The 21,625-nt window shown below is 43.7% G+C and overlaps 1 protein-coding gene across 1 annotated transcript in view; it reads left to right on the top strand.

Annotated features, from left to right (window-relative positions):
• The window catches only part of CUNH10orf90 (chromosome unknown C10orf90 homolog), a 63,322-nt gene that overhangs the window by 17,941 nt on the left and 23,756 nt on the right, over positions 1-21,625 (top strand). The window contains exons 2-3 of the mRNA XM_026065617.1: positions 13,981-14,075; positions 16,378-17,458. Of these exons, the coding sequence (XP_025921402.1) occupies positions 13,981-14,075; positions 16,378-17,458 (1,176 nt within the window). The remainder of the gene's footprint in view (positions 1-13,980; positions 14,076-16,377; positions 17,459-21,625) is intronic.

The raw sequence follows: 21,625 nt of genomic DNA on the forward strand, positions 1-21,625 counted from the left end.
CCCTTTCCAAATATTTGTGATGACTGGTTCATTTTCACCAAATGAGCAGCATGACTGCACTTGAATGATGAGAGCTATATACCTTCCAAGCGATATGCTATGGTGACTTCTTTAGTGCTGGTGCTGCTTTGCATTTTGGGGGGATTTTTTTGGTAAATGAATGATCTAAGTCAGGCTGGTTATCATACTAGTAACATGTTTTCAGCTGCTGTACAGCTGATGGTGGATGTGTTGTATGTGGATAATTTATTTATAGCTGGAGGCTTGGCTGGATATACTTTCACCAAGTCTGGTTGAAATAAGGATTATTGTGTTCACAGTTCTACAAGCAATCACAAATGCTGTATTATTTCACAGAAGTTTTATGGTAGATTAAAACACTAAATTGACTCAGGAATGGCTGGAGATGTTTCTTTTGTGAAAATAAATAAAATACAGAAATAGTGCCACCACCATACTTGTGTGGATCAAATTGTTTCTGAGACCTTTTTATGGGGGTAGAAAAAAATTGCGAAGGTCTTACCCAGATACTAATTCCTTTCATCATTGACCTACCTAAATGCAAGTTTGATCCTGTTTTGATTAATTTATTCTAAGCAGTATGATGAAGTGTGTAAATTTACACACGTCACCTTGGTACAGTTTTCTCTTTGAGATCTGTATGCCTTTGTGGCTCCACTCTGCCTTGTGCTTTAAAATATTTTTCCGTTTAGCCTCCAGGCTTTAATAATCCAGCTGTTCATTGATAAAGTGCAGAGTATTTAGTTATGGTAGAAAAACATTAATATCATATGGTGATATTTTTTCTTGGGAGAAGGCGGATCATGTAAATAAGACAGTCATTGCTGGGAAGCTAACTTCTTCATATTTTTGGTCAGTACAAAGTACTTTACCGTAAAAAAAAAAAAAAAAGTAAGTACTTTACGGAACTCAGTGGCAAAAAAATGCAATAGCTCTGTATATCTCATTTGGAAAGCTGCAAGTCTGTTTTTTATAATGAATGATTTTAAAGAAAAGTAAATTATTTCTGTAAGAGAATTATCATTTATTTAGTTGTGAGGTAATCAGTATTTATTATAATATCTACATTTGGAGAAATGGAGATTAAAAAAAAATACTATCTATCTTGAATTTATGGAGGGTTTTCTTGGTTCTAACTAAAATAATGCCCTATCCTTAAAAAAAACTATAAAATGCCTTCAGTTCTGTATCACCTTGTACTTGGCAACCACGTGGCAGCCATTTGTTCCCTGTCTTGACTAATTCTCTCACTGTTCCAGAGTGTCGTATACGTAGTTTTTTTAGAGAAGGGGAATATGTTTTAAAAATCCCTTTACTGCAGTTGCTGCACCTTTTCAGATTTAATTAGGTCTCGGTCCTTCCAAATCACCTAAGTCAAAGGTCCCATCTTACTCGTCCCTGAGGCATCATCGCAAAGCGTCCCCAGATGGAGCCTGGTACCTAACCGATGACTTCACCATATAGGAGCTAATTACTTCTAATCTTACCCATTGACGAGACTCTATTTTATGTCTCCGAGCGCTGAAACGGTAACTGCCAAATTACCCTCTACTGTGATACGCGGGTTGTTTCTCCATGAGAGGGACCAGCTTCACAGATGACGATGCCTTGCTGCCAGGCTCTTGCCTTTTGCACCGTAATGATCGTTCCTGGCACACGGGTCCCTCCGAGGAGGCCTCGTTAATCCACGCGGATGGATCGGACACGCTGGTGGTGCCCGGCTGGCCCGGGACGGGGACGAGGGGGAAGAGCAGAGGAGGAGGAGGAGGTGGGAAGCCCTGCTGTGAACCGTCGCTCTTGCTTTCTATGAGCAATAACTTTCCTCAGATCTTTAAAAGAAATGACTCAACACTTTCGCCTTCCGAGAGGGGAAAAAATGTATTTTGAAGTCTGCACCGCGCGAAGGTGTCGGGAGCCTAATCTAGTATAAGCTCCCCTTCAGTCAGCCCTCTTGAGCGCCGGGAGGAGAAATGAATATCTAAAAAGCGCCATGTAACTACAATTGCGCTCTGATTTCATGGCTCTGTGTGATAGAGGTCAGTAGTATAAAGCTGTTTATTTCTTCGCACAAAGCAGCGGCTGTTATCGTAACTTGCTGTAGGCGAAGGCTGTTCGTTCGAGGAAACCTGTTTTATTGTCACGTTGCCTCCTATCGCACAGGCTTTCTGCCCCGCTTCTTTCTCCGTTAATTTAGACCTAGCCAGGTGGAGCCAAGTTTGGGGTCTTTGGGACGTTTTTTCAGGTCCTCTCAGCAGCAAAGGCAAGAAATGCACTCTTTTATTTTAAATGTCAAGTATCTGTGCCGATGCCGTCACACAGCCCTAATAACTTAGGCCTAGTTTATTCCAGATCTAAATCCAGCTCTGCCGAGGAGTAATGACAGACCAAAAGCTTTGCTGGAAGTGCCAGGGCTTTGGAGGACTGAATCCTGGAGACGCTGCAACCTTCCCTCAGCTGGTTTCAGGGAAGGCAGTGCCACCAGGCCGATGTACCTATTACTTTTTAAAGGCAACAGGGACCTAGATTTTCAGCACTCTCTCATGGGAGGGCCTTGAAAAACCTGACAAAATCCTAGTGTTTTCACTGTAGTTACCGTACCCAGAAACATTGACTTATCCCCCAAGATACAGAGACATTTTGTGCTCAGTTTCAGGATTAAAAAATAAAAAATCCCACCATCCCCAACTATATATTAATAAATTCTCCTTAGATGTCAAATGAAGCAGCTAAATCTGCGTTTATATACCTATCAGCGTTAAAATCCTGACCAAGGTGTTAATCGTAATATTACAGCAAATAATGCAGTAATATATTTAGAGTAATAAGACGGTACTAAATCAATATGGCATAAACTAGACTGATCTTCCAAAATAATGTATTTTCTGCCTAGGGTATGAGCAACATTTTTGCCCTTTTATTTAAAATCACACAAGCGATTTGCTGGAATTTTTTTGCTTGTTCACATGATAGATCACTCTTATCCCATTAATCATCCCAATAGTGTTTTTATTTATTTATGAGTTTATTTATCTCTTTTTCTTTTTAAAAAAGAAAAGCAACATCCTAAATCCTATGTTTTGGTCTGTTTAAGGAGGCCAAAACACTTAAACCCAAATGAATGCCGCTGTGGCTGGGGTTCTGCGTGCTATTCACCCCATCGCGTCTGCTATTCCAGGCATGTCTGCTTAATATATTCTGTTAATCGCGATCCTGCATCACATGTTGGTGTTATATATGGACATCCACTGTGCAGCGCGCAACCCAATAGGTCCAGGATTTTGCTTTTTCTCTCTTACCATTACTCGAACTTAGGTTTCTGAGTGATTAAAGTAGCACATGAATCTTGCGTTAATCCTCTAAAGTTGGCTTTAATTGGGAGGATTTTAATTTACAGTAAATACTTCGGTTGTAAAAATTGGCCTTTTAGTCTCAACGTACTTAAAYAATGCAGCGCTGTATGGAATCGATATTTGTGTATACGTGGCTGTTTGTTACTCTCGGGTCCGGCGCGCGGGCGGGAGCGCTCCCGGAGCCAGCCTCTTCCCTGCCTGTGCATTCCCAGCCCCCCCCGCAATGTTAGCTCGTGCGGTGTTCACCTGCATTCAACATCGCTGTTATTATTACTACTACTATTATTATTATTATTACTACTATTAAGTTTAGCTGGGAATAAAAATGATGGGAGATGTACTTTCCTGAGGATTCAGAAACCAGGTGGAGCTACCGATTGTGTTTTGCAAATATACATATTAAACAAAGGCAGTTAATTAGACTGGYGTTGATTGACGTGGGTTTATTCCGTCTCTGGTGGTGAGAGACACAGTGGATATGCAAGGCCATTGCAAGCRGCTGAGTTAATAACTGCAATGATATTCCATAAAACGCAGGCTGTTTCCAAGGAATTTTTCATTTGGCGGCGGCACTAGGGGTRGAGGGGATGAGGGGGAAGAGTCGTGTTGCGTCATGAGGGAGAGAGTTTCGCTGGGAGCAGGCCCACAGCGGAGACCCCAGAAGACCGTTTGCGTGAGGACCGTAACAACGCAGCCTTTGGAGTTTTTATTTCTAATCCAAATGATCCAAACTTTCCTGACAGAAAATTCCACCCGGATTTATCCTTTGCCAAAGCTTATAGGCTTGCACTGGCTCCCCGCGCGGGGATGAATCTCTCCCACTGTGCAAAATTCATTGCTCTTGGCTTCAAACAGATCAATTAAAAAAACTGTAGGCAGAAAGGATTTCTCTTTTCTCTCTTTCTCTCTCTCCTTTTTTAAAAAAATCTTTTTAAATACTTCAGAGAGGCTTCATACAAAAGAGCATTTCCATCAGCTCTCCCTCTGCTACGTGAGGGCCCAGGACTCATCTCCCTGTGCTTGTGTTCTGGAGTTGAGCTCCGGGCTGCTACAGTCGGCCACCGCAGCGACCACTTCACCGGCAGGCGGTTTTGCCAAAGGCGCTGATCTTCCACCCGTCTGGTGGTGAAAACTGTCCCACCTAACYGTTACGCGGAGCAGCGTGTGTTTGCGGCGCGGGGCTGTGAGCTCTGACGTCTCCTTGGTAAGCTCCTAAATGCGCCGTAACGTCCTGCAAGTCATTCGGCAGCTTCTAGTTAGAGAATTTAATGGTAGTTAACATTAGAGAGAATATCTGCTACCATCTAAGAGGTTTTTTGAAAGCATATTCAGCAAAGTCTTTGATGGAGACCTACTGCAGCATTTCGTTATACCAATCTAAGTTGTTTGGTTATTACTTCACACTGCATTATTCCAGGTATTCTCTGCGATAAAAGTTGGTTTTCCACTGCGGTGGCTACCATAGTAGGCAAATCTATAAAGGTGACTACTTTAGTAATGATTTGCTCYGTGACTTTGAACGGGACAGATGTTGTACGTAGTTAAATCTGAGGTACAGCAGTAGTAAGGTCAGCTATGGCATGATTAGATCAGGCTTCCCAACATGACTTTTACTCTTTTGAAAATCCTCTAAATTTATAATCTTAGCATAAGGTTTCCGTATTATTTTAGGGAATGAAAAGACAAAGACGAAGTAAAGAAACTAGAGGCTAATAAGAGATGGGTTGCCGGCTGGGCCCTGCGCGTATGCCGCCCGGCTGGCAAGCGTGTGTCCGCCGGCCAGCCCAGCGGTCAGGGCAAGGGACCCGGCGAGCTCCTCCCTGCGGGCACCTCTCGCTTCTGCCCAACCATCGATTTTCGGTATGCTGGTAGGAGACGAGTTATCTACCCTTCAGTCACGCTGCCTGAAACAGCCTGTAAGCTCAAAAGTCCACAGTGGGACAGACAGAAGGATCAAGCCATGGCATATAAATCTAGTTCCTTTAGAAAATCAGGCTAAGAACTGAAGTAAGTAGAAAGTCGTACCAAAAAAAAAAAAAAAAGTAGATAATGCATGGTGCAAAAGGGAAATTTGGCTTTTTTTGTGATTGTTTCAAAACAGGGACCACCTTCCTTTGAGCATAGTTGTGTTATGCTAGTGCAGCATACTTACACCCCGAGAGAATGTGACCTTAAAGTCAGTCTTAGTGGCCTCATCATTAAAATACATATTCATGTGAATGCCTTTATTCACAGAAGTAGCTCCTAGGGGGCTACGAATATGAATATTATTATTCACATTTAAACAAATTTTCCAGATTGGTCTTGCATCATAATGCGCTTCGTGCACAGGAGGGTGTACCAAAAGACACTGCAGAGCAGGGAAGCGTTACAGCCAGTAAGGGAAAATGTGTTTTCTTATCCATCAGCTGCAGTTCTGATGTTGTCGAATGCAGTAATTTGGGATCCGAGCTTTTAGTTTTGCAGAAGGAACAGAATATACAGTCGGGCGTTTGGGCTCATTGCTAGGCAGCAGGGCTATTGCTGGGTGCAGAAGCAGTGGTGGCTGCGTGCCGAGGATGGGCGCGCGGGCGGAGGGGCCGCTGGGTCCCGAACACCTTCCCGCAGTGCTCCTTCTCGCGCAGGTAACGTCCACCAAACAAGAKCCCCAAAACTCCAAATTTCACTCCTTGCTAAACTTTACTCAAAATAAATCCCACGGGGCTACTTTGCCCCAACTTAAGGATCTGAGGGCCTTGACATTTGGAGCACTGATGATCAAACTTTTCTACACCCTCCACTTCTGAATTGAAAGCCTGGGTAGGTGATTTAAAAAAAACCCAAACAATTACCAGTTACCTCTTATTGAGCCTAGTGATAGAAACAAAATCCATTATGCCCTGTTTTATTTTCAGATTACTATGTTTTTGTTTTAATCTCTAAAATCTTCTGTGTTTCTCAACCTGTTGCAATGGAATTGCAAAGAGCTGATTCCAAGGTCAAACAACTCACAGCTGCATGGCAAAACAAAACAGATTGTAAATGCAGAGAGCTGTTTTTCACCTTCCCTTCAAATGGCAAATGTAGATATTATCTCGCCATCTGAAAAGTTTTGTGTGGTTGAGGGATTGCATAAATTCAGSTGCCTGAAGGGTGGTTAGATTTAGAGCTGAGTCTAGTCTGTCGCAATTGAAATTAGTGGGAGCTGTGCGGTTTTCTTAAATTATGACAAATCAGACTATTTATTTTGTGATTTACCTAGAGATTTGGAAGCTTAACTTTTTAGGCTTCCTACTACCTTTAAATCTTAGCCATTGTGTTTTGTCCAGGGAGCACTGAATTTCTCTTTTGGTTCCAGCCAACTTCATCCCATATTATCAAACAGTTTCTGATGTCTGTAATCATAACAATTTAATGTGAAAAGCTTTCCAGTATGAAATATCCCAACTGTTTTGCAAAAATGAATACTTCCATTATACAAAAGTCCCATGAAAAGCCTATATTCAGTCTGCCATGACTGGTTCTCCACCGAATTTATTCCAGTTGTACAGATTATTCAGTGTCAAATTTGGCTCATGTGAACATTTTGTTTCTTTGTTTTGGAAACCAATTGGACTAATATAGATGTATGTTGGAATCACTACTTCGACGTCCTGACAAAAGCATCTGCACCCACAGCATCTGTCATTTCCTGAAGCCACGATTAAGAGTATTAAAAAAAAAMCCCAATAAAGTAAATAGTTTTGTTAAGGAAGAGCATGGTGAAAAATCCCTGCAGTAGGRTATATATTAAGTCAGGAAATGCACTCGTAACAGACAGTGCACAGGTTTTCTCTTGTCTTCTTTACAGTTTCTTGTCTTAAAGTTAGGCTCGTGCAAAGGGAGTTGAAATGTAACAAATACTGAATTGTTGAGGCCAAAGATTCTAGTTTGCATCATGCATAAGCAGCTTTATGCAAACGTGAACATTTTGTAAATGCTACCAGTCTAAGTAACATTGGTGGAATCTTTTTGTACAAAATCCATTTGTGCAATCAATTTCTGTGAATGTTATGGCCTTTACATGAACATACATAATAATGCTAAAATAACTCTTTATAAATATACTCTGTTTGGCTTGAGTTTTTGCTTATGCATAATATTTGTCATGTTTACAGGCGCTTAAGAATTTTATGGCTATCCCAAATGTTGCTGTATYTTCAAAAAAGGATGTGATTTCAAAAGCATGGCCTCACTAAAATGTTRTGAAAGGGATTGAGAGGGGTTGAGGATCCATTCCGGTAGCTCTTTCTGAATGGAAAGTTTCTGCTAGTTATGCCTTTATTTTGAGAGCACATTAGGTGCTCAATGGTCTTTAAGCCAAATAATATTCCAATGGATTCTAATGAATCTTAGTGCAAAGATATGACCCAGGAGAAGCATTCAGAATACATTAAAATTACAAAGATAAGTGAAACCTGAAAAGCTTAAATTTTGATGTGATTTGGACTCTCCTCCACTACTCATCTTTACCACTTCTCTACGCTCTTTTCCGTACAGACTTCTGGACACATCCAGTGTTCCTATTTAAACACTTTATTCACGATGGTCTAACCTAGAAGTCAGCGTCCACGTTTCTTACGGTGGAGGGCACGGCCGCAGAGCCGCCCCGTTCTTGTCCTCCTTCCCTCCCGCGCCGCCCGTGCAGTGTCAGCGGTGGGTTTGCAGAGCCTCTGTCACCCTTTAACCTCCGTTGGGTCACCACCGGGCTGCCTTTGCCCGCCCGCTCCCCGACAGCCCCCATCTCAGAAGTGCCACATCAGGGAGTTCCAGTGACGGACCATGTTATTTAGGCTAAAGAAATCGAATCCAGGCCCTTTTAAATCTCCCTGGGTGCTCCCATTTGAAACCTTGGCCTGAATTATAGCCGTATAGCTGGGCTCCGGCAGGTTTTGCGAGTTAGTCGCTGTTTCCAGGACCTGAGATTTGTTAGCATAAGCTTGAGCTGCCCAGAGAAACCCATGAATGTGTTCCTCCCCATGCCTCCGAAAATTAAAAAAGAAAACAAAACTGGGGGGAGGAGGAGACAGGGAAAAAAGTGAGAAAATGAAGAATCTATCCAGATAGCTTTGTGTGCGTGTGCGATGGTGTGCTGGGGGCGATTCCCCAGGGAGGACACTTCTGATTTTATTAAGTGAAGGTAAAGAATAATAGCAATGCACAAGGAAAAGACCTTTTTTTTTTTTTTCTTACGCATAGGTTTCAAGATGCAATTCGTGTGCTCTTGCTAGCCCCCTGATGAGCACCTTGCTCCTAATGGCACATATAACGAGAGATTTACGACTCCTGGCTTTCTGATAGCGGACCAGCACTCATTTGTCCGTTCCGTGGCAGATCCTGTAATCATCTCTGCAGGCAGCCAGCTACAGCTTCAAGGTGTGCAAGCAGGGAAAGATAATTCAGTTAACAAATCTCATGATGCTCCTTGTAATGGAGGAAAATCCATCCCGACACCTTAAGAAAATATTTTTCTGTTTTGTTTACATAATGAATCCCGCTCAGGCAGAAGTGATTTCAGGCTGCTTTGCTTGCTCTGATTTGAAAATCTCCCCGGTGAAGCTACCTTGAAACACCATTATCTTTGTGCAACTGTGTTCAAGCACTTTCCTTTGCGGCAAGGCACTCGTTCTTACTGCACRCGTTTTGTTGCTTCGACTACAAGAAAGATTTCGAGAAAAGCTCTGGCAGCTGCTTTCTGCCCCCTTAAACCCATATTGCATTTTGACCCCCATCGTAAGTAGGGGCCTGGTTCTTACATTAAGAGGAGCAGCAAAGGTACTGTAAGAGGTACAGCGTGGTCCCTAGCTGGGAGCTCCCTAGCTCACTCCAAACACGCTACGAGTGCTAAGGCTCCAGAGAACATCGCTGAAGGCACAAAATTCGGCAGCAGGTTCCATATCAATCAGTGTAATACCAGCAGGGACTTAGATACAAGGTGGGACTTCCAGCCTTCGTCTATCTCTAGTTCCAGCAAAACCTTTATTTTAGTGCTTTGCATGCRGACTTTAGCTTGGTTATTTATTTTTAGTTTAAAGTGGACAAAAAATACTCTCTACCATTTTTGTTTGTTGTTGTTACTGTTTCTTTATGACATATGATGAAGACCAGCAGAAGTGAATTTGGTTCTGGTCTTTATTCTGACTTGGCTTTCATCTTAGACGTATCTGTAATGTCCGGGTGGGTTTCCGGATGACTCATTTCAGATTTGAAAAAGAGAATTACAAGCTCTCCAGCCTCTCCTSGGAGGGAGAGCAGTGAATCTTTAATGACAACACTTTTTTCCTCAAGGGTTCCTCAGGTGTTGGAATCAAGTWAGTCACAAGAAAATTTAAACAAATCCAGTGCTTTAAACAGCATAATGTATAAATGAATTTCTTCAATCTTTTTGAATGATACAGTTTATCTGCAGATAACTTACAGTAGGAATAATGCATAAAAGGAGAAAAAGRCCCAAAACAGGGGTTTTTAAACGATTTCAAATTTTTATTGGCTGGGTCCTAGCTCTTGTGTAYGACCCTCCAAGCGAGCCATTGGTGTCATTTAGCTTCCAAGTTCTGAGGGGGAAGTTTGGTGAGCGCGTCCAGGTAACGGCAGCGCCCGCGCTGCTGGCACGGCGCCGGGACGCCCTGYGGCCCCAAACCGGGGAGGCAACCGGGTATATAWGTATTTCCAGGTATTTCACAAAGAAAGTGTTGTGTGAGATGTACCGTCTGGTCAGCAGTTTAGGGACAGGGGAAGGGGCTGGGGAGCTACAAAAAAGATCCTTGTTTGGTGATGTGGAGGAGTTTTCCCTTTCTTGTTGGTTCATGTGTCCTGCAGTGCTTTTCTACTGAACCATGTTTCAAGGGAAGCACGAGAGGTTGTCGGAGCCTCCGGAGGAGTTTGCGTGAGGAGATGCTTGCGGAGTCAGATGGCACGGCAGGCCCGGTCCGGGCGCTGTCAGTGGGAATCTGAGCACAGAGCAAGAGATCAGACATGATGCCACGCATTTGAAATTGCTCAGCATATGAGCAGTGAGTGAAACGTAGCTTTCGAGACCAAACGTGGGGATGAGGCGGAGAGCCGGTGCTCTACCACCGTTCCAGCTCTGCCCCTGGCTGCCATCAAAGACCCCAGCTCGTCCTCCCCCAGCTCGCCAATCTGCATGCTGTGCTTCCAGCAAAGACCCAAACTGCTGGCGAAATAGTGTTACGAGAGGACAGTTTTCACGAGTTTCCCTCAAATTTTGCAAGAAACCCTGGCTGGCTGCAAGCTGGGCTGTCCTGTGCGTGCCAGAGACTTGCGGTGCGCTATTTTGCACCGGCGTCCGCACCTTTGCCGTTTATCTGTGTTTTAGCAAGCTGATTTCTGAGTACATCTTTTCCGAATCATTATCTGAGCGTGCTGCCAGTTGGCCCAAGGCAAACATTGAGACACTTGAGACCAGGAGAATCGGTTCCAGCTGCGCTCTGTAATTAGGAAAACCCTGGTCTGTAGCCGGATGTCCAGCTGCCTTGCCAAGGAGCATATCATTTGGTTCAGCAAACAGTATTCGGGGGAAAAAAAAACAGAAAGGGTGGAGATGCAATAGGACAACGCTCCCATGCCCGCTCCCCTCTTCCCTGTCGTCGCATCTCCCACCTGCGCGCTGGTGCGAGCCCGAGCTCCCAGTGGGAAGCGCAGCGGCTGCCAAGGTGGGCCGCAGTGGGAAGAGGAGGTCTGCGAAGGTTAAACAAGTCCTCAGGGTTTCAGCGCGGGTAGAAATAAGTTCCTCGTATTCCCCACAGAGATGGAAAGTACTTGAAATGCCATTTCTTTCATGCTTGCGCAGCAGGGAAATACTGTGCTTTGTATTTTCTTGTGGAACAAGAGTTACAGCACAACGTGTTTTGTCAGCAAGGAGAATACGTGTGAGTACTCTGTCTGACACACACTTCTCATCTAAGCCATTGCGCTCCCTGAAGTRTCTTCCTTTCAGACACGGAGATTCAAGCTCTTTCCGTAAGCTATTTTTATTTGTTCTACTGACGTGAATTAATAAATGTGAAGCTTCCGAAAATATATTTAATATCAGGAAAATTACTAGAACTTTTGTCCTCACTGTCATTTAACCCGTTTCAGCAAACTAACTTGAACGACTTGCCAGGCTTGAGTATTTTCCAACAATAGGATTCCTGTAGTAATACAAGTGTGGAGTATGTCATTTCACTGGATATGGTACAAACTACAATGCAAAATTCCACTTTGAATGATTTAGCAAAGGAGAAATATTTCCTGTTCTTCTTCTTCCCTCCTCACTTCTTCCTATCTCTACTGCTGTAGAAACAGCCACTTTTTAAAGCTAAATAAGCAAGAGTGAACTGCTCTATTCCAAAGAGCTCTGTGTGAAGTCTGTCTGTGGATTGCTAGTCACAGGCAGTTACTTTGATAACAATAACTTACATACTATATATAATTTACTGTGTGGACTTTGACAACATGTTCTTGTTTGACCCTGTAGTATTCAGTCTTTCTCTTGTGCTTAAAATACATTTGAATGAAATTCATGAAAGACCATCTGGCAAAACACGCCTTTCTGGTTTCGATTCATCTCCAGCCAGCCTTCTGGGTTTCCTTGCACACGCTGGTTGACGTTTGCAAGTTAGTGTTCGCCTGTTGTTGCTGCACGAATCCTTCCGAGATAAGTGTGGCTTTCCTACTGTAAAGCGTTGGAGGAAAACACTGATAACTTAATGCTGGCGCTTTAATGACGTGCACTTTGTTTGTCAAACCTCTGGATTTTCTGAGGTGTTTTCTTAAACACCCAACAAATTCTTTATGCTCTTCTGTAAGTTATCCCCTATTTAGTTATTTTAAGAAGTGAGCCAGGGTATGGAGCTGCTCCTCATCATGAAGGTATTCACACGTAATTCACCAGAGAACTGACACACTGAAAATAGTCCTTCCATAAAAATCACTCAGTAGTTACCCCAGTCAACTGTTTGTGGGCACAGGTGGATTTTGTCCTTCCCCGAAAGATCTGCACTTTCTTTTCGTTATTTAGCAGAAGAAGGTAAGGAGCAGGCCCCAAGGCCAAGGGCTTCTTGCGCGTGTTTTGTGCCAGCAGTTGCCATGATCCGGTGCCAGGTCGGGTTCGCGGGATTTTCACTGACTTCAGCCACGCGTTACTTCCTTGCCAAAACTTTTGTTGCGGGCCCTCTGCTCCCCCTACTTTCTGGATTCCTTTTTTCCCCTTCTTTTCACTGCGGCTAATGTGTCCAGCTATTTGCTGTGTCACTTGGGACTTTCTGTTGCTCAGTGACAAGAGCAAACCTCTTTTCTTATGCCAGCTATGGATATACAGCATGGTATTGGTGTCTCTCAAAGTCGCAGCAGCAAAGTCTGCTGCAGTAAAACCCCCCCATGGAGGAGCCCGAGTCCCACGAGGAAGTCTGAGCCCGTCAGCGCTATTTCCAAAAGGAGGAAAACTGGTTAGAAATGGGCTGGAGTAGGGTCATTCTGAGGACATTCAGAGTCATTGAACCGTGAACATTAAAGCAGGAGGTTCGTCAAACATCCTATTAGCAGTTTGTGACTGTTGTCCCGTGGTGGGATGCTGAAGGAGACCCCTTGCTGCGAGAGGGACGGTGATCTCTTTCCCCCTCTTTCCCTTCTGCTGCTTACCTGCAGCCACAGCGATGCATAAAGCCTGCTGTGGCGGATACACTTTAAAAAGCACTTTCTAAAGTGCAGGTGGTTGATGTTCCTTTATTAATATAATGCTATGTGTAAGCTGAAATTCTAGTTAGTAAAAAATTATCAACTTCTGTGGCAAACTGCCTAAAGAAAGTCTTACCAGTGGCGTGACTTGTTGCTGTAAAGCAACAGCCGGTAATGTCAGGAGATTTCAGTGCACATAGAGAATTTTTCTAAATTAATTTCAGATGCTTATTACAAAATAGGAAGTAACGTAATTTCTGGCAGAACTCCTGGCAGTGAATGTAGTGATGCATTGTTGCAGTATCCCAGACTCCATGTTATATGGGAATTAATTCTTTGTAAAAACCAGCAACAAAACTAACACTCACAGAAAACAAAATCTAGTCAGAGATCAGTGTAATGATGTAATAGCTATTATTGAAATAGAAATGTTACGATATCACAGTGTTTGTGAATATGATTTAAAATTCGTTTGGTTCTTTGGCTTTGAAGGGGACTTGGTCTAAATGAAATCAGTCTCATAGCATCTGCCCCATCTACATGTTCATGTGCGCTCTCAGGCTCTGCAGGCTACAGAAGAGTGAATTTGTTGAAGCTCGCGTTCCCCATCTGCCCCGACTCCCTCACACGCAGACCTAAAGTCAGGGAAATCAATAGCAGAGATATTCAGGCGTCGGGTCCGACCTGGACGTGCTGYGAGACTCCAAAACCAGAGCTCGGCAACAGGATCCCAGCAGCGTTTCAAGTGACTCTGCCGGGAAGGGGAGAAATGTGATCCCTCAGATCCCATGCCAATCAGATCATTTACAGTAGCGCTTTCCCCCCTGCTCGCGCCCCACTTAAACCCCACATTTTATAGCTCGTCTCCTCCAGGACACTGAAAATAATACGTTCTCTCCGTTTTTTCCCCCAGCAGTGAAACAAAAGCAATGGGGCACTGGCACTCGAAGGACAGTCACAGGCCTGCAGAGGGGGAGTGCTGCAGAGAGAAACTCAAGCTCCACGGAGGTAAAATAAATAAATAATGATTAAAGAACGGTCAGCACAATGCATTCGGGTTTAAAAAACAGTCATCGCTCGCTGAGCAGTGTGTTTGTGCCGGGTTTTGGTTAGCTAGATACAGCTCAGGCAGCAGAAACGCCAAATAAAACGATGGCTAAAATGCTCTGATTTGTTAGGCAGCGTTCTGTTGGTGGGGGGAAAAAAAGGCATGTTTTCTTGGGGGGAAAAGGGGGTTTTAAAAATGTCCCAGGAGACTAAACAGAGTGGTTTCCCAGATAGCAGCATACTCTCTCAGACGTTCTCAAGATAAAGCCTGAGGTTTTCAGTTCACCAGATTTTCTTTGTGTAAGTGCATATTTTCTCACAATAGGCAGTGAAGCTTGAAAACTCCCCAAAAGCATAGGATCAGCTGGTCAAACCTTAAAGATCCATTTCTTTGTCAAAGTTTGGGAGGAGGGAGTAATCTGAATACTGCAGCATAAAAAGGCAAAACAAGTTACTGTTCAAAATATTAGTGCATGAATTTGAAGCTAATCAGAAGCATTTTTTGCATGCCTTTGGACTCTTGCAGGAGGTTTCCATCTGTGTAGCACTTAAGAAATAAATGTCATATAAAGTACTGGAGGACATGAGATGCATCCAAAATAAAGTATTTCAAGGGACATTCTTCTTCAGTGCCTTGCAAAAATCTAAGGGAAAGGGAGAACTCTGAAAGCCATGCAAAGGCCTTAAACCCGTGGGTGGAAGTAAATACAGTGCAGAAAATATGACGCAAACGTTGTTACAAACCATGGAAGAGACAGAGAAGGAAGAAAATGCTTTCCCTGGGGCTGTGAAATTATTGAATTGTCAAAACCACAGGCAGCTGGTTTAAAGAACTGAGAAAATTTACCTGGCATTTCACCCCGTTAGTAAACTCTTCATCTCCCTATTTGGGGTCCCCTCACTGAAGAGCAGCTACAGAAAGAGTTGCAGAGGGAGACACGGGACTGTGAAGCCTGCAAGCAGGAGGAGGAGGCACAGGCCAAAGCCAAAGCAGAGAGCCAACACCTACGACCTGCTTTTAGGAAGAGTGGCAGCCCAGTAACTAATGAAAATAGCGATAATTAACGGGGGRAAAAAATCAAGTGAATGTATTTCTTTAGCTTCACCAGTTAGCTCTTATTCTTCAGGCTATGTATTAAAGTGGATGTGTTTTATCACTATCCAAATTCATCAGTACTTGTTAAATTGATTATTAGATGATAGATGCTCAGATATCACTGAGATGAATTCACAATAGACATGAGCAACACAGGCTGCCAAATATCTCCTAGACCCCTCCGGCACCCCCTGTCTGTTTAAAGACAGGAAAAAACCGCTCCTGTCACTTGTCACCTGGTTTCGTTCAGGCCTCTGCCTTGGATAACAAATCACGGAGTACTAATTTTTACGGCTCTGTAGAACTTTTGTCCTGGTGTAAATCATGAGCCCAGATAAAGCACGCGTATGTCGTATCAACGTGAAGGAGGCACTCGAATGAGCTTTCACCGTGGCGCTAATCCGCAGCAGTTACGTGACACTTCGGCGGGCTTTTTTCTATGAGCGTGGGGAGACCGGAGAACATGGGCTGGAGCAACCTAATCAGCTGGTTTTCAGCGGCAGAGAGATTAGGTCAGATGCTTTAGTGCACGTGACTTACGTAACCAGTCATCTGGCCAAGCAACGTTAAACAAGAGGGAACTAATGAATTAAAATAGTACCCGGAGCCCTTGTGGGAAATTGTGTTGCTTTTGTGGGAGGGACCGTAGAGAAGTTTCTTCCATGCTTATAACTGATGATCTTGTGCAGAAGCAGTGACCTCGATGCCCTTGGCAGCACATGATGGCACATTTGTACTCTCAGGCTAATGATCCATAACACATTTAAATGCATTTAAAATTCCGGCAGACCATCGTGAAAGAGCAGCTCRGAATCTGAAAGTGCCAACTGCCATTGACACGTCCGTTTTCGAACAACTGCAACAGCCACAAATCCCCACTGCACCAATGGGTTAAATACTGAAAATTATAGTTTAAAATGCAAATTTTTAATGTTAACGCYTTTTAACGTTTTAGCATTGGAGTGACCAAGTTTTCACAGTACTCRCCCAGACAATTTAGAGCTGATTATTAAGAATGTGTGTTTTTAAATGACAAAAGAGCTAGCTTGAGTAGAGAGCTAACAAGAAACCGTGAACAAAACTGTCTTGTGTGATAGATGGTGAATGAGAAATAGTTACATATATTATGATAGAATATTTTGATAATTTGGATCTTTTCATTTGCAGGAATCTCCGGCATCACAAAAGGCAAAATTGATTTCACCCATGGTCATTTCACAGATGACGGATGAGAATAAGTCAAAAGAAAATGGATCTGCTTTGCCAACGTACGCAGGTGCTTATCCTGCGAAGCAGTCTGCGGCTGATCGTGGTTCAGTCGACGTCCGTAGCGCGTTCACGTTGCTTCCCAGCAGGTCAGGAATTCGAGCGTCTTTGGAAGACGCTGTGGCTCGAGCAGACTCCCGCGTCGCGGAGGAAGACCGGTGTCCAAACCGGCAGAGAGGGTTCGCCTCCATAACCGTTACCGCTCGGCGAGTCGGTGGGCCCTGGAGCGCCCCAGCGCCGGGGGCTCAGCCTCGCGGGAACGGCGCTGCCGCTGCGCCTGCGGCGGTGAGCGAGGCCGGACCTGCTCCCCGGGGCGCACCTCTTCCAAGCCAAGGGTCTCGTGCGAACCGCAACGTCGCCGACTTAAAGGTTTCTGAATCGTGCTCGTGGTTACGTGGTGAGCCTCGAGACCGGCTTTTCGACTCTGCAAACGGAGAGACCAGAGTGGTCCTTGGAGGCAGCGGTTGGAGAGAAAAAGTACCACCTTCGTTCACCTCCTGTGTTCATCTTCGACTTTCCCAGCAGTGTCCAAATACTATCTATTACTTAGACAAGTCACTCCATGTGTGCATTGACCCACCTCGAATTAAACGCCAAATAGTTCATAGATCAGCATTGTCCTTCCATATAAATTGCAGTTCGTCTAGATTAACAGCAGATGGAGTAGATGGCATAGCTAATGGAGAGCCATTAGAGGAGATACTTAAGTCAAAGCTCCTAGGAGAAAACAAGACTCCACTCAGAGCAAGCTGGAGTGCAGATTTAATAGAAAATAATGTAATTAAAAACCAGACAACAGATGAGGGCTATTTGGGTACTAAATGCCCTTTGAAAAGTGTCTGTCCCTCTCAACTTTCAGCATTTGTGGATATACCCAAAGGATCTAATAATGTAATAGTCATAAGGAAAGAAGATAATAAACAGTCTGGCAACAATTGCACCACGTTTTCTATCCAGCTCCCTAGCCCAAGTTATGAGGCAGGTAAGTGATTTGTGTGCGACAGATCAGAGGTTCATACTGGAACAGACTCACCAGGATGATTTTATGTGAGCAGAAAATAATCCGTGCTTCTGCAAATGCATGATGAGTCAGAGCATAAACCAGACATTTTAAGTTCCAGGACTACTATAAATACATTTGCCATGGTAGTGATGCATGCCACTCATCATCAGATGATGGAGGAAAATTCTGCGTGAGTTTTCAGCAGGAAACCTCTGTTTTCAAGTGTTTACAAGCCTAAGTTAAATATTTGTTCCCAAAAATACGCAGCCTCTGAAAATTAGGTCTTTCTTTTTGGAAGGGCTGAGTTTCAAAGTCTGAGATTAAGAAGGAAATGGCTGGACTGAGCTCGGTTCTGTGCTCCTTATGATTAAATATGAGTTTGTTTCCAGCTTTAATTTAGAAGGCCATAGTCATAAACCCAGACCTTTATTACTAACGGCTCCAGGTAAATGTTTCACAGCTCTTTAGCACATTTATTCCAAATATCTCCAAGCATTTTGCAAACATAAAATTTTCTTCGCAACATTGCTCTCAGGAAAGGAGAAGGTAGTATGGGGATTGCTTTGTGCGCTGAGTGGTGTAGCTGCCACTGCAGTGGGCTGCAGCCGCTATTTTACAGTGCACTTGAATAACTGCAGCTCAGTTTATTGACTCCACAGGAAGCGAACGGGGATGGGAGGAATGTCAATGAGGGAGTCTGGTTTTACTAAAGGCGCTGAGGTTAGAGCTTGGTCCCCGTGTACCCTGGGACCCTGGGCTACATTTAATTGCAATTACGTTGTGCTTATACGGCTTTTTTGATCTAATGGTCCTTATGTGAGCTATAAGCTTCATTTGTACCTTCATCTTCCCAGTTTGCAAATGAAAAGAAAAAAGGAGAGAGAGAAAGATGAAAAGTTGCAGGCTGTCGCATTTGCTAGAACAYGGTGTAAAATCCAGGCTGAGCTGCTCCTTCCTTCCCGTTGCTGCTGCGCTYGCTTTCCCTTGCCTGGGGTGTGTGGTAGCACTCCTGCCGTCATCAAGGTAAAAACAGCGAGGAGGCGCCGCTTTATTCAGAGGCCTCCTGCTTTAATCGTAAAGAAACCATCAACAGAGCCAAGATTTGGCAGAGAGAAACTGGTGGCGTTGGCAACTCTGGAGTCAGGCCCTTAAATCAAAGCAGCGTGGGGCCATGGGGCTAAGCAACCTCGGGTTCCCCTGGCTGGGTGTTTAATTCTTACGTGTTTTTAAATATAATCCAGGCAGTTTGCTGGTGGAACTGAAGGGGAAAAGACAGACAGTGGTGAGCAGGAGACCGCAACCACTGGTAAGGGAGGGTAAAGAGATGCAAGGTGGTGAGGGCTGGAGAGGGGTTTTCCCTGACCGACACCAGCAAATGAAGCCATTGGGCTTTGTTGTATAGTAGCCCAATTTGAAATAACAATGTCCTTCTAAAGTTTTAATAGGAAGTACTATGTATTCAAGGGTTTGTTCAAGACAGTTTAAGGTCTCTCTGTGACATATTACAGAAACAAGGATTAAAATAATATTGAGATTTCCCTAGGCTYGGAATACAGTGGTGGCCATGAAAAAATCACTTTTACTAGTAGTAATTAGAAAGTGAAGCAGGAGATTATTCATAGTTCCCCAGTCTTACTGAAAAGAGGAAAGGAGTGAGGTAACCAGCTGAGAAATTCTGTTTTTTAAAAGATTACTTCCACCATTTGTGCACACAAGAATGCAGGTGTAAATATGTGTGGGAGGTGTTACCTTGTTTAACAGCTTCCACCATTTGTGTGCGCAAGGATGTAGAATGTAATGTATGCGCTTTTCTTGATCAGACCCTTTGTAATATATGTGTTTATCAGCTCACCGCCACTTTCCTGTGTGAAACCTGCCCGCACGGCCAGCACAGTGCTCCAAAACAGCAGTCCTTCTCCCCAACATCCCAAAGCAATGGGCTCTTGAAGAGCTGTCAACCATTAAATGGGACAAATGATAAGAAACCTAGTTAAATGCATGAGGCATCTACACCGCTCATTAAAATGAAAKCCAATGGGTATGATTTTAACCTGGGAGAAATGAAACCTTGAGTTCTCTTTAGTTGCCAGAATCAGCAAAGTGAGAGATGGGGGAGATCTGGTGGGTCAAGTATCCCAGGCCGGAGCCAGCAGGGTGCAGTCCTATAGATTGTTATATGGCTTTTGTCTAAACTCGTTTTAAATATCTGAAGAAATGAAGCTACAACAGGACACCATTACCTTCCYGCTGTAGCTCTTCTGTGTATGCAGCTCAAAACTGCAAGACCTTTATTGCAGGACACTGCTTTAGAAACTGGCAAAGTCCTTCATACCATTACTGATTTCCAGTTGTCTTAGATATTTTCTCTCCAATGTTTTTCAGATGAAATCCATTCAAACTTTGGTTTATTGTATGTTCATGAACTGAAATGTCTGCAAAATGAAATGTTTAAAAAAGAAGGAAGCACTAGCAAAGAAGAGRCAGCAAACAACTTTTTTCAGCCTGGCAATACTTTAAGATAGTTGTGCTATTGAAGAAGGAACTGAGGAGAGAGTGCTTCGTCTGTTAAGTTTTTGATGACCCAGAAAGTCTGAGTTTATGTTAGCTTGCACCTGTAAGCAAGGGCCTCCTGCCAGCAAAATTACAAATGGTAATAGCATCACCATGGCCAAAACAATAGAAAAATGGTATTTAAGGCTAGACTTTTCTGTATGGCTTCGAGGCTGTGCAGTCTGTCTTATTAGGGCCCAGAAGGGAACGAGCACCCAAATAGTTGTCTGTTTTTCGGGAACCAGGGCCAGGTTTGCTGTTTCCTGTGGGGCCAGCCGAGTCATGGGCTCTTTGGGATGTCTTTTATTAAGTTTTCATGGGTCCTTACTAACATAATGACAACTACACGTATAGTATTACTCATACTGTTTCATGTTCAAATCCAAATATTCAAAACTTGGCTTTATATGGCCCTTGGATAACCTAATGTAAGGCCCTGCTTTCAACAGGCTGGACCAGATAGTCTCCAGAGGTATACATTTCCACAGGGTGCCACTTAAAGGCGTATTTATAGGCATATTTAGGAAATGTAAATCTTGGACAATGCTCATGGATGTTACTTATATGTAGAAATTCAAAACCGCCAGTCTCAGTTTGTGTTCAAAACCATGTTTTATGCTATATYATCCCAAAGTTGAACTACCACCTTGTGCTTTTACCTCTGCGGACTGTACGTTGCACTGGCTGCRTTGCTTTGGACGCTTTACTTCTGTTGTCCGGCAAGGAACGGGATAAGTGCTGGAAAATCCACGTTATGCGCGAAGTCAGACTTGAGCCACGTGAGGGCATAGATCTGTAGGACGTAAATGTGGTTATTTTCGATGAGTGCTCAGCATCTAAATCCCTCGGGCAGCTTAAAGAGCGTTTGTGCGCCTTGGTGAGAAAAGTCGCCACCGAAAGCCCTGCGCTCCCGGGAGGGAAGCGGTGGGGCTGGCAGCGCCCCRGCGCTGTGCTCCCACCTTGGAGACRYCTCRCTGTGAGGTCCTCGTGGGGGGGGATAAACGGGCASCATTGTGACTTCGCCCGTAATTCCTAACAAATTGTCAGAGCTCGCTAATGCTGCTTTTAAGTGAACGCTGCAATGCCCCTTACCTTTTGTAGCTGATGTCTTATAARTACAAGGTAAGTGAAAAATGAAAAGATTAGTCTCGTTTCTGTTGAAGACAGGAGCATCTTTTARTCTCAGTTTCTCACCTACCTTTCACAAAGAATATTTTCCACCTGAATATCTAGTTTTCCATTTATCTATTACAACACATTACCTGCTTAGTTCTATATTGAATTATTRAAAAGAGGCAAGCAGAAGAAAATGGGATGCTTTTAAATTCATTTTGACCTTTAATTAAACAAAATCATCACTTTACTTTGTAAGATTATAAATGCTAACATCTAAACTGCTCTGTGTAAGCTCAGATCATCTTAAACTTCTCAATGTCTGATCATCTTAAACTGCAGCTATGTTGTAAGCTGAAATAGTCTCAGCCAACACTTCGGGTATTATAAAATCTACACTTTTGTTTTCCTGTTGTTGTCATGCCTAAAACCGCTGTGCAGAGTTATTAGGGAAGGTGGAGAGAAACGTAGATGCAGTTTAGA

The sequence above is a fragment of the Apteryx rowi genome, unplaced genomic scaffold, assembly GCF_003343035.1.
Source record: "Apteryx rowi isolate R43461 unplaced genomic scaffold, aptRow1 scaffold_23, whole genome shotgun sequence".
Classification (NCBI taxonomy): domain Eukaryota; kingdom Metazoa; phylum Chordata; class Aves; order Apterygiformes; family Apterygidae; genus Apteryx; species Apteryx rowi.